The sequence below is a fragment of the Fukomys damarensis genome, unplaced genomic scaffold (genome assembly GCF_012274545.1).
Source record: "Fukomys damarensis isolate Sample0158 unplaced genomic scaffold, DMR_v1.0_HiC HiC_scaffold_33, whole genome shotgun sequence".
Lineage (NCBI taxonomy): Eukaryota > Metazoa > Chordata > Mammalia > Rodentia > Bathyergidae > Fukomys > Fukomys damarensis.
The window spans coordinates 40,676,789-40,690,454 of NW_022900945.1; the positions used below are offsets into that span (position 1 = coordinate 40,676,789).

A 13,666-nucleotide genomic window follows, 5' to 3' on the forward strand; every position below is an offset into this window, starting at 1 on the left:
CACTTTAGACTCTTAATCAATTAATGTCCAGATTTACTCTCATATAGATAATTTCTAATTTTTCTTCAAAACTTAACATTCTGCACAGAAATAACTTCATCTTCACATCTAATTAAACAGGAATTTAAATTACTATTACTATAAAGTTAGAAACTTCAAGTTGGTCTCAAGAGTCTGTGTAGCTTGGGGAATAAATGAGTCACAAGAAACCTATGCCTATCTTTAGTTACACACTTGATTAAAAGTAGAGTATGGAAAGAACCAACCTTAGCACACAGAGCAGGGTCAGTTTCCCATGGCAGGAAAAGAGCCACCTGCAGAAGGCCCCACTATGTCACCATCAGGAGCAGCCTTTCTAACAAGCAAGAGTGCAAGGATGGCATACCACAAACATTCCTTCTTTCAATAAATAGTCTTCCCTCTGTATCCATGGGGATTGGTTCCTGCTCCCTTCCCCCCAATACCAGTCCACAATGCTCAAGTCCCCTGTACCCAATGGCACAATGCGCAAGACATAATCTAAACACATAATCCTATATACTTTATATCATCTCTAGATTACCTATAAGACCTAATACAACATAAATGCTATGTAAATAGTTGTACTGTGTTGTTCAGAGTATAGGGACAAGAAAAAAGTCTGTACACATTCAAAACAGAGGTAAATTTTTCCCAAATATTTCCTATTTAACATGGGTTGAACCTGTGGTTGTAGAACCTGTAGGTGCAAAGGGCTGACTGTATGCCTGTGAACCTATCATGTGCTGGACCTTATCTGGGCACTAGCAATGATGATAGATGATGAGAGCTCATGGAGCATACACCCTATAAACAGTCTTCTGTAGAGGGCTAAACATTGTGGTTAAATATGCTACACATTTAACCTATATAGGAGACAGCCTAAAATGGTGGGGGCAGCTACAAAAGAGCACTGAGCTCATCTACTAAATAACTGATTGGGGAAGTAAATGCAATTCATTTTATCTCTTGAGAATCTACTTCCTCAGGAGTAAAAATGAATTATGCTCCTTCATTCATGGAAATAATACAAATCAAATGAAATAGCACACAAGGCAAGGCTAATGGTGATCCTATAAAGACCGAGAATCTAGGGTTAGGGTTCCTAACAGTGCTGTGCAAGAGAGGTCTGGAATACAACATGGGTGATGCTTTTGCAGGCAGGAAGACAATCTTCACAGAATACAGTTCTGATATAAGGCACAGCAGGCTCATAAAACATGAGCCAAAAATAAGATCACAAATGTTCCACTTCTATTAAGACTATTCTTAGAAATGAAAAGCTAAACATAAAAAAGTACAAGTTTTAAAATCTATTCAATTATTCAGAGTTTTCAGAGAGGCAGAATGATACAGAAGAGCTAGCTAATAATCAGTCATCCTTAATTTTATTTCCAACTCTGACAAAAGCTGTGTAAACATGGGCAGGACAACCTAACTTCACTATGGGGGGCAGGTCTGGAATGATGAACTTTCAAGTCCCTCTAAGCTTTAAAACTCTGGTTCATTAATAATTTATCCACTCAGTTTGCTTTTCTACTGCTATATATGGGTTTTGGCTTTTTTGTTTTGTTTTTTTTGTTTTTTTTGTTTTTTTGTTTGGTTTTTTTGAGACAGGGTCTCACTGTGTAGTTGAGACTGACCTGGAACTAACTATGTAGCCCAGGATGGTCTCGAACTCACAGCGATGCTCCTGCCTCAGCCTCCCAAGTGCTGGGATTACAGGTGTGCGCCACCACACCCAGCTACTGCTATATATGTTTATAAAGAACAATAAACCAGCTCTCTGCTCCACAAGACCCATGTTACAAGAGTAATCCCTATTATGAAGACATAACAACCCAGACACCAACTGAAAGGAAGCAACAGAGACTTCTGATGCAATACTATTCAGGCATTAAAAATCTATGCTTTCAACCTCCATGAAAAATCTGCACACCATCAATCTACTTCAGCTTACTAAATTTGTTACAATTACCAAATACTAAAAATCTGCTGTTCTAACTCATGGAGGAAGCAAATCAAATTTGGTGAAGAGTGTATCTAGAGATAGACAGGGACAGGAGGAAAATGAACTGGATCCTGCAAAGGGAGTATCAATCACTTCTGGAGAACAACAACAATAACAAAAAGAGTAAACTTAAACAATCAGACACTGATACTAAACTTATAAATATGAATCATTGAAAATGGAAGAAAAAAGCTTCATGTATCTAAGTAGTCCTGTGGACAATGGATGCCATATCATATTAAAATAATGCGAGTAATGGAACCACAAAACTTAATTCCTTAATGATCCAGGGTCACTATAGACTAAGAAGAAAAATGTTTTAGAAAGGTTTTCATTAAAATACAACATCAAAAATATTTGGCACTTAAAGGGGTAGACTTAGTTTTTGAAAAATTCATTTCCATGAAATAATTAATTTGTAATCATGCCCCATAAATGAGCTAAATTTAAAAATTTTTAGCATTTGATTTGTTTTCATTGGTGCATATTTCTACTACATAATGATCATATTCCGTGTGGGCAGCTGGTATATGTACATAACACATTTTTTTTTTCTCCTCCCCTTCCCTCCCTCCATTCTCCTTCCATCTCCTGGTCTTCCTTTCCTCCAGCTAAATTTATGACCCTTTGCTATTATGTTAAGGTATTGTTTCTTTATTTCTTGGAAAGTTTATTAATGGTGTACAGGAGCACTACTGATTTTTGTGTGCTGACTTTGAATCCTGCTACACTAATGAAATTGCTTACAAATTAATTCTAGGTTATTAATTCTATTAATTTCACTTTTGGTGAACATTTTTGGATCTTCTATGTAGAGGATCACATCCTCTGTATGTAATGATAATTTAACTTCTTGCTGGGTATGCCTATGATCCTAGTACTTGGGAGATGGAGGCAGGAGGATCACTGTGAGTTTGAAGTTAGCCTAGGCTACATAGTGAGTTCAAGGCCAATCTGAACTACATAGTGAGACCAGGTCTCTAAAAAAAAAAATTAACTTCTTCCTGATAATGTTCCAAGAACTATATTGAACAGAAGTGTCAATGTCTTGTTCCTGATTTTAGAGGGAAAGATTTCAGCTTCTCCCCATTTAGTATGATGCTGGTCATTTGTTTGTCATAAATGGCTTTCATTAGCTTTTATACGTATTATTTTCATATCTATTTTATTCTGGGATTTTATAATTAAAGAAAAGCCTTTTTCTGCATCAACTGGGATGATCTCATGACTTTTGTCCTTGTTTCTGTTCATGTGATGTATTACTTATATCGAGTTAGATATGTTGAACTATCTCTCCATCCCTGGGATGAATCCTACTTGGTAATGATGTATATTTTTGATGATTTGTTGTACTGTCTGACAGTTTTTGTTTTTGTTTTGTTGTTGTTGTTGTTTTTGGATACTGGGGATCAAACTGAGGACCTTGCGCTTGTGAGGCTGGTGATGGCACCACTGAGCTAAATCCCCATCCCTGCCAGTATTTTTTTGAGGAATTTTGCACCAATGTTCACTGAAGAGATTTGCCTATATGTAGTTCTCTCTTTTGGTTTGGTCTTTGTCTGGTTTTGGAATCAGGGTAATGCCAGCTTCTAGGAATGACTTTGAGAGTACTCCTTTCCTTTTGATTTCAATAAAGAGTTTGTGGACTATTTGGTGTTAGAGCCTCCCTAAAATTTTTGTAGAATTTGACAGTGAATCCATCAAGATCTGGGCTTTCCTTGTTTTTTAAAATTACTTATTCAATTTCATTACCTGCTACTGGATTATTCAGGGTTTTTCTACTTGTTGGTTCAGCTTCAGTCGTTCATATATGAAACAAGGAAATGGTGGATGGACCTGGGAAAGATAAACCAAGAGTCCTCTGCCTATGCACAACTGGTCTTAGGTTTTGTTTTCTGAAGACTTGGTTATTGTTTCTTTGAGAAGAGGCACACAGTAGTGGTTTAGACAATCAGTTCCAGTGAAACATGGTGTGTATTGAAAGATATCGAGGATGAGCAGAGCCCTATGGGAAGGTGAGAAGACTTTCCAGAGTGATGCTGGAATATGAAGGGGGCAGAATATTCTAGGAAAGGTAGTTCAGAAGGCAGGTCAGGCAGCCAGGAAAAAGCCAAGCCCAGAGGGAGTCAAGATGACTCAGTGAAGGATAAGATGAGATGAATTCTGGAATATCAGGTGTCTATTAAGTCCATTTGTTCAAAGATTTGGTGATTATTTTGTGTAGTTGACCTATATGTGACAATGGGATTGAGCTCCCTCATTATAATTGTGTTAGCATTTATCTGGTTTTTTTTTAATGTCCAGTGGTATTTGCTTTATGATGTTGGACACATCAGTATTATTTGTTTGTTTGTTTTTTGGTACCAGGGATCGAACTCGGGTCCTTGTGCTTGTGAGGCAGACAGCAGAACCACTGAGCCAAATCCCCGGCCCCTACATCCATATTATTTGGTGCATATATGTTTATAATTCTTATCTCTTCCTGTTGAATATCCCTTAATCAATATGTAGGGTCCTTCTTTGCCTGTTCTAATTTTGGCTTGAAATCTACTTTGAAATTAGGATAGCCACTCCTACTTTTTTCCAGGTTCCTAGTGTATGTGATATTGTTTTCTTTCCTTTGACTTTTTTAATGTACCAGGGATTGAACTCTGGACCTTGTGCTTGCAAGGCAGGTGAAGAAACCACTGGGCTAAATTCCTGGCCTGCCTTTGGTTTTTAATCTGTGTATTTCTTTTTGGATTTAATATATTTCTTATATACTACACATCATTGGGTTTTGTTTCTTGATCCATTCTGCCAGTTTGTATCTTTTGATCAGGGAACTGAGACCATTAATATTGGACATGCTTACTGATATGTACTGACTTATAAAATTTCATTGCATTATTTTCTTGTTGCTGATTTCTTTCTTTTTTCTCCTCCTTTTTATTTAACTGCTTACCTTGCATGGCATATTCATTCTATTGGATTTTGAGGCATTGCTGGCTTCACTGTGTCTTTCTAAGACTTTCTAGGTCTTTACAATTTCTTGAAGTGTTAGTTTTGTGGTCATGAATTTCTTCAGGTGTTCTCTGTCATGGAAATACCTCATTACATCACCAATTTTGAAAGAAAAAAAGATTTGTTTTATATATATATAAAAGGTTGGAAGCTATTATCTTTTAGGGCTTGAAACACTTCACTCCAAGCTCCCCTGGCCTTTAAGGATTGTGTCCACCATAATTCTTATGGTTTTACTTTTATAAGTGATTTGTTGCTTTTTTCTAACAGCTTTTATGATTCTGCCTCTGAGTTGGATTTCTGAGATTTTAAATATAATGTGACATAGTGAGGTTCTCATTTGATTGTGTCTATTTGGATTTCTACATGCCTTGCTTATCCGTATGTTTAATTCTTCCCTATATTTTGAAAGTTTTTTGCTACTATATCTGTAAACAGATTTTTTATGCCTTATTATAATAAAAACACTAAGACAAACCAAATATACAACAAATTTATACTAAATGGATAACTATGCCTCCACTAATGATAGAAAAGAATTCAAGAGTAGCAACACAGTGTTAACTACCTAATGATTACTAATGCTTAATGGTTATTCTATTAAAGATATAGGATGTAGGAAATGGGAGAATACAAGAAGAAAATTTTGAAAAATTCAAAAATAGGAGATGAGAAGAGAGAAGTGAGATAAAGGATGCTATTTAAAGAAGGATATTTATAGAATTAGATGAGGGCAGTGGGAAAAATAACCAACAAGAAATACAACATAAAAAGGAAGGAAAAATGAAATAATACGAAGAATAAAATATAGAAAAAATTAAAAGGAAAAAGAGTAAGAAAAAGAAGAAAAATAGGAGAAAGAAAAATTTACCCAACCCCAATAAATCAGTGAACAAGAGGAAAAAGGAAAAAGGAGGACAGGTAGGAGAGAAGGAGGGAGAGGAGGAGGAGGAGGAGCCCCAAAGCAGAAAAATAAATTTATTTGTATTTTGGAATATGTAGTTTCCTTTCAGAATTCCAGTTTTGGAGTCCAACATGCCATGATTTTCTCCACCTATTTTTATATCCTGTGGGTTTTTGAGGTGCTTCCCTCATTCCAGGGACCCCTCTGTTTACCCCAGACTGTAGCAATGTCCATAAGATGTGTCCTTGCTCAGGTTTATATAAAGGGAAGGCAATGGGACCTCAGATATGCGCTAGATATATAGGCAGCAGGGTAAGGGCTCAAATACTTAATTTGGGCACTTTCAAGCCCAGCTGTTTCTGAGCACCAGCTGGGCCTTCCTTCTCACTGTGAGTAGAGGGCCCTGTGTCCTTCCTGGCCTGAGCTTAAAATTCTCATGGGATCTGTTTCTATCCTGCTTCTTGTCCACAGCTATCTCCCATGGCTATCTTTCTCCCAGTCACTGTGGGAGGGCAACACTGGGAGCCCTGAAGAGAAGCTGTTTTTTTAGTTGTTTTGAGTTCCAATTTAAATAATCAACCCCTTCCCAAAAGGACACCTGATTTAATACTCTTTGGCAATATGAAGTCATCCCCCGCTGGAATTCCTCTATGGATGTTCCCTGCTGTGTTGAAGGACTTCCTTGGGGTAAAACTCTGCACTGCTTTTGCATTTCACAACAGTACTGGTCTCCACTGCCTCCATTTCTCCCTGGACCTCCTAGCCCTGGTTGCTTATCTTGCTTTTCAGGAGCCAGTTTCCTCTCCCTGAGAGCCACAGGCTGGGGAGAGAGTCCAGATAGTTTTGTTCTTTTCTCTGCATTGTGGACTGTCTCTCTAACTTCTGTGTAGTTCTAATTAATTTTCCAGTCAGCTCCTTCCCAGTGATCTACTTCTTTTATTTTTTCTTCTTTGCCAAGTTATTTTCCAATACCTGGATTCTGGATCTTGCAGAGGCTGAGTTTCATTGCTGATCACTACTGTGCCATTTTTTGCTCCTCCTCACACTTGATTTTTTAGTCTCACTTCAGACAAGATTATCCGTATTCAGAGTAGTATGGACATAGACTTTAGTCTCATTTCAAAGAAAAGAAAGTGAGGGAAAGACATGCTACTGTTGCCAGTAGAATGAGCTGCTAGAACCATAAAGCTCACCCACTGGGTGTGAAGACTCACTTCCTCTTCTACTACCACACTGGCCTTCCTCCAGATCTTTGAGTATGCCAAGCTTTTTCTAGACCTGAGCCTTATGAACACACTGTTCTCTCTGCCTGAGATACTCCTCCCAAAACAATTCTCTTCATTTTCAAGTATCAGTTTAAATAACTTCCTTACAAGTCCCTCCTATTGCCCCAGACAAAAAGACCTCTGTCAATTATTCTCCAGTGGTTATTTCTTTCTGCTTGGTACTTATCATATTTATAATTAAATATTGTTTAGTGGCTATTTTCTCTTGGTTCATCAAGCTCCCACAAAGGCAGAGGCTGTGTTCCCCACTAGTTCCCAGAACCAAGGACCCAACACAGTGCCTAACACATGTAAGTGCTCAATAAACCACTGTTGAATTAAAGAATAATAATAGTATTCAACCTTTAATCATCACTTATTAAATTAGTATCCTATATTAAGGCATCATTGCTACTTGTTAAATGAAGCAGGCAGCCCAGAGAAGTTAAGTCACACAGCTAGTAAGTGGCACAGCAAAGTTTCAAATTCATGTCTGTTCAACACCAGATGACACACTTAAATACTACACTTTATCCAGCACTGGGTAAGAGTCATTCATATATATATAAAATCTTAATCTAGATTTGGCTCCCATAGATACCCATATTATTTCTCTAGGAATATTACTGCTATGAAAAAAAAAAAAACTTCAAGCACATAAACAAATATTTAAGCATTTAACCAGTAATGTATCAGAAACTTTGTAGAGGTAATCATAAGAAACACTCAATAAAAGATAAACACACACTAAATCCTGCAGACTCTTAGTCTCCCTCCCATTTTATTGATGAAAACACTAAAGCTCTGAGAGACTCTTTTTTTTTTTTTTTTTTTTTTTTTTTTTTTTGTAGACAGGGTCTTGCTCTGTAATTCATGCTAGCCAGAGAAACTAATTTGTCCACAGTCATCAGTGAAGTTTAAATCCAGGTCTAATACCTGAGATACTGCAATCATGTTAACAAGTTAAAACTTTGATATAATCATAAAAGTTTAAAAAAGAACACCACCATGTAACACTTCTAACATTTCTGCCAATTTTGACTCACTCTCATTCTTGACACCCACTCCCAGGCCTGTCACCCAACCTTGCCAAGTGATAAAACCAAATGCATTTGTGCCGCATCTGTCTCCTTTTATGCACATGTTCCTAGGTAGTTAGTTCAAGGGCTGTATTTATCAGGATCATTTGGCTGATAATTGGGCCCTGTGGAGGCTGTAACTGATGAACAGGCTTATTAAGAAATTATACAAGTCATAGTTACACGGTACTTCAAGGTTTTCAAAATATTTTCACACACATTTTCTTTTCAAAGTCTCACAATAATGCTACATCGTACATGATGGGGAACTGCAGCTTAGAAAGGCTAACTGAATTCTGTTTAGGGTACTATGACCTTGGGAAGCAGAGTAGAACTCATAATTATATAACTGGGATCTATAGCTTGCCTTATTCCTAGAGCAAATGTATTGATTTAAGCATCTCTATGAAACACTTTCAAATGCAGCACCATACTGAGACTGGGATCTACTTCCAACTCTTGTCCCATAAGCAAAGTCATCTAGCCTCATCAGTAAAAGTAAGGAATGTGACCAGCTAAAGAGCCCAAGAAATTAACAAATTTTATTTAAACTATTAAGTATATTTTTAGCCACTGTTCAACCTATCCTGGCTCATAAGTGTTCAGAAAAGAGAGCTCTGTTTATAATAGGCATCTAGGTTTCTCATGGCTTGGCTCACATTCTCCTTCAATAATGTCTAAAAGTCTGGATGTGTTCCTTAAAACCTCTGACATTTCAAGTTTGCCCTGCCCTCTATTTTGCCCTCCTATTGGGTATATGCTTCCAAACCCAGAGCAATGATCAGCCTCTGAAAGGGCAACTTCTCTTGGTTCTCTGTTGCTGCTTGTTTTTTTCCAGCTCTGGCCACATGTCTAGCACTATCTGGCAAAGCACTTTTAGCTCCCACGTTGCCTAACTCCCCATCCACACTGTCTCTTCTCTTTCCACTTCCTTAAAGAGCGATCTTTTTTTAAAACTTCCCTATACAGTATGTCTTCACATAAACTTCAGTTATATTTCTTGTCAAATATTTCTCTAAAACAGTGTCTACTGGCTATTCGAGCATGTCTTGGATCTTCCTACCTCACTGCCTTCACAGATCTTCCTAAGAATTATCTCCGCCTTGATTTTCTCTTGATCCAGGAGGCCTTTCTAAACCACTACACTGGGGAGTAATTGTATCTTCTTTCAAACTCCCAGAGAGCAGTCTCTGAACACATAAATCCTTAAGATGGTATCAGTGTTTAGCTTTGTTTGCACACACGCCTGGACTCCACTCAGTTCATAGAGGGGAGCTAAGTATTTGTTTGCTTATTTGTTTTTACAGTATTGGAGGTTGAACCCAGCAGCTTCACATTCAGCTGCCCTCCACCAGCCCTTTTTATTCATTTTATTTTGAGACAGAGTCTTACTAAATTGCCCAGGCTACGCTCAAACTTTCGATCTTCCTATCTCAGCTTTCCAGAGTGCTGAGATTACAAGAGTTTGCCATGCCCTGCTCAGTAAGTGTTTAAACTAGTGACATCTATATAATGGCCTACATTTAACAAAACATTTTGATAAAATTTCCCATTTGGCCCTCTCACCAACCCTATGCCTGATTCTCTAGTTTAAGAAACAACTATAAACATCAGAGTGGTGATTGTCCATCATGATACAGTATTGAGCTATCTCTTTTGAATAATGTATACAACATATCTATGCTTTTAATCCTTTATGACAAATAGCAAGTACCATATAAACACTTGATCTGAACTAGGGGCCAGGGATATACCTCAGTGGTGCTGTGCCTGCCTGGCAAGCGCAAGGTCCTGAGTTTGATCCCTGGCACCAGGGGAAAAAAAAAAAAAAAAAAAAAAAAGAGATGACAAGGGGAAAAAAAAAAAAAAAAAAAAAGAGAGAGAGAGAGGGAGGGGGGAGATGTTCTGAAGTAGCTTTTCTGAGAAGTATTAAAGTAAATTAAAATTACCCTTCCTAGTTCAGTTTCTCTTCAGAGTGACTGTACTACTGAACCAAAACCCGCAAAATGGCACAAGTACAATGTTAGAACTTAATTATTGTTGTTTTAGAACATAGAGAAGAACAAAAACCTTAACAATGGCAAACATAAGAGGAATAGTATTCATAAGCTTTAGAAGGAACAAATGTACATTTTCTTATGATGAAAATAAAGTCTATTAATGACATGCAAGCTTCTATATCTAAGTATTAACTAGGCTGATCATCTATTTTTCAAACACACAGGCATCCAGGAAAAACAAAAAAGGAAAGAAAAGCGGGAGGGAAGCTCCTAATTTTGGCAGAACACTTTAGGAAAGGGTAAAAAGAACAATATTTACTGCTATGTATCTACTGGATTTGCTCAGGACTATACAAGCTAGATTTTATTAGCATTATATTTTTTTAGCTAACAAGGAAAAATAAAGTATAACCCAAAATATAAGAGACAAATGTCTTTATATATAAAAAAATATTTCTGCTATCTTTTAAGAACACTAATATTTCACTGAAGCAAGATCTGGAGGTGGTAACAAATTACCCCCAGATGTGAAATCCATGCTGAGTTCAAGTTTGAGTGGGGAGCTGAACAACCACAATTTGCTTCTAAATTTGGAATCAACCGATAAACATTTGTGATCACAACCTCTGAGCTCCTCTTCCATATGAATCACAGAACTTTTTAAAGATATGTTAAAGCTAGTCCAAAACTTCTCATGTTGTAGGTGAGGAACTGAAGGCCAGAGACTGAAACACAAAACAGAAAATAAGTCACATTCACAGAAAATTTTCTCAGCAAACACCACAGGTTCTGAATGGAAGGATTTTGTTTTTACTGTGGTTTCCTGGTTGAGGGTAGAGAAGGAAAAACAGTTTCAATCTTTAAATAAATCCACATGTCCAACATTCACCTAACAATCTTTATAGATATGAAGATCTGTCATAACAATTCCTTCAACCTAACAAGCTCAAAGCACATTATTACTAGACCAATTTTGACTGTAATCATCATTAAACAACAGAAAAGTTGCCTAGAGCTGGATGAAATTGATCGGCTTGTTCCTCAAGCACCATTACTTCTAAAACCCACCTTCAGATCATGAGGTCACATAAGGAGAAAGAATGAGTTTCTGCCACCAAAGAATGTAACTGAAACCTGCTTACAAAGGCAGAGAAAAGGAACGGAAAACTTACATAAATTTACTAATGCAGTAGCTCTTTCTAGAGCTAATTACATATCACATTTGATGTTTTTCTGCCTTATCATTAGCATCTAACCATATAAAACATCATTTATGACATTTCTCCAGGCTCAAAATGCAGTTCACTTTCTGTAAAGACAGAAATTGAGGGCTGGGCATGGTGGTGTATGCCTGTAATCCCAGCACTTGGAAGGCAGAGGCTACATAGTGGGTTCAAGGCCAGCCTAAATTGCATAGCAAGACTGTGTCTCAAAAAACAAACAAACAAAAAAACCCCAAAAAAACAAACAAACAAACAAACACACACAAATTGAGGGATAGACAGCAAGGGAAGAAGAGGAGGAAACCTTCTCTTTCAAGGATCCCTACAACTGGGTGCTCAGCACTGCCTGATAAGTGATCACATGAGGGTACCAGGCCAACTAGGTCAAACTGGGAAGCACTGTCTCTGCAGTTGCCCGACAAGAGATAAGAGACTGACTGAAAATAGGCAGAGTGTGGAAGAAACTATTCACAACAAGGTGAGGAGCCTATTATTACAGAAAAACAAACAAACAAACAGCTATTAGAAACTGACCAGAACGAGTTCTCTTCCAAATTTTTACAGCAGAGAAAAAGTAAAATTTCTAATTAAAAATCAGTACGCACACAGCCAAATAGTTGAGTCAGTAGAGCTTACCTAATTGTCACACTGTGTTTCCTTTGAGCCATTTGTCGTACCTGGCTGGCATTCTACTTTTACCCCAACCAAACCTCAGATGAAGACTAACATTTACCCAGATAAATTAGACTTCATCCAATCTGCTGATAGTTGTTACTGGAATCCCTGATGCACTCGTATAATTTTAACCTGCTTTGGAGCGTTAAAGGTGTGACCAAGATGTACTGCAAAGGAGAGGATTCCTCATGTGAGTTTTGTTCACTTTGCTCAACTAAGCACAGTCTCCATAATTCCTATGCCTCGATCAAAAATGAATGGAAGAGAAGATTAAACAAAAGGGTGAAAGCCAGTGTTGGGAAAGGTAGGATGAAGAGAGGCCAAGTACTGGAATAAATGAGGCAGTTACGAAGTTCTGAGCAGTTAAAGGCACTGACTGACCTTCATACTTCCATGTGTTAAAAAGGTCTGGTGATCCTCAACAACAGGCTGTAAGCAGCAGCTCCCTGAAGTCTCCAACAGGCACATTCAGTCCTGTCAGCCTAGACTCAGGCCTGCCAGTGCCGCAAACAAACACACACATTCTTCTCAGAGCTGACAGCATATACAACACAGCCTCTCTACAGGGCCTGTTTATTTAAGAAACCAGATGCTTTGATGTTGGGGTAGAAGTTGGGAAGTTTTGCATAAAGAAGTAGTTAGTGACAGGAGCAGAAGGAGGACAGAAAACGAGCAACAGTTCTGGCTTTATTAATCATAAATTTAAAAAGTTTTAAGGAAATTGTCAAATGATCTGTACACAGGAATGAAAAAGAAGTAAGGAAATTATGTCAGCCACCACTGTAACTCTGGCCAAGGCAATTCAACTATTTCTTTAAGGCAGAGTTTCATGCCTACCCTCAAAGGGGTGCTTATAGGGAAAATGTTTTGAAGCAACCCAACTTAGCAACCAACATTAATAAAATCTTCTGGCCCTGCTCAATTTCTCTCATGTACAAAGTTTATACACGTGTGGACAGTCCAACCATTTGAAGGAAAGAATCAGTTAAAAGGGTGCCTGAAGTTTGGATTAAAGGCAAAAGGAAGACTACTGAGTCTAAAAAATAGCATTTATAAATAATCAGTAATAACAAAAATGACAGCTATTTATTGAGTTCTAAGTGTCAGACATTGTTCTAATGTAATACATTATACATTTCATATATACACTCATTTATTTCTCAGAACAACCCTATGCATAAACTAGTCTTATGATCTCCATTTTACAGATTAGGAACTAAGACACAGAGGGCTTAAGTAATTTACCAACTATAACACAGCTGATAAGTAACACTGCCAGGTTTCAAATGCAGAAAGGTTGGCCTCAGAGCCTGGCCCCACAGCACTACACACTCCCTCCTTTCCATAGCATGCCAAACCCTCAGAACAAAATTAGGGAGCATGATTTTTGATAAGATATAAGTAGTTATCTTTCTTTGCTTTCTTTTGTTTTCCGCTTTTTGTGACAGCCAATCTTTTTTTTTTTTTTTTTTTTTTTTTTTTTTTTTT

At 37.5% G+C, this 13,666-nt stretch overlaps 1 protein-coding gene across 5 annotated transcripts in view; it reads right to left on the reverse strand.

Annotated features, from left to right (window-relative positions):
- Positions 1–13,666, reverse strand: part of Sort1 (sortilin 1) — a 72,651-nt gene that overhangs the window by 56,193 nt on the left and 2,792 nt on the right. For 4 of the 5 annotated variants that reach the window (XM_010605966.2, XM_010605965.2, XM_033758394.1 and 1 more), the window contains exon 1: positions 12,560–12,577. The exons of the other annotated variant lie outside the window; for it this stretch is intronic. In XM_010605966.2, coding sequence (XP_010604268.2) covers positions 12,560–12,565 — 6 coding nt within the window. In that variant the 5' untranslated portion in view covers positions 12,566–12,577. Of the gene's footprint in view, positions 1–12,559; positions 12,578–13,666 lie in introns of those variants that run through there. 5 annotated transcript variants of the gene reach the window in all.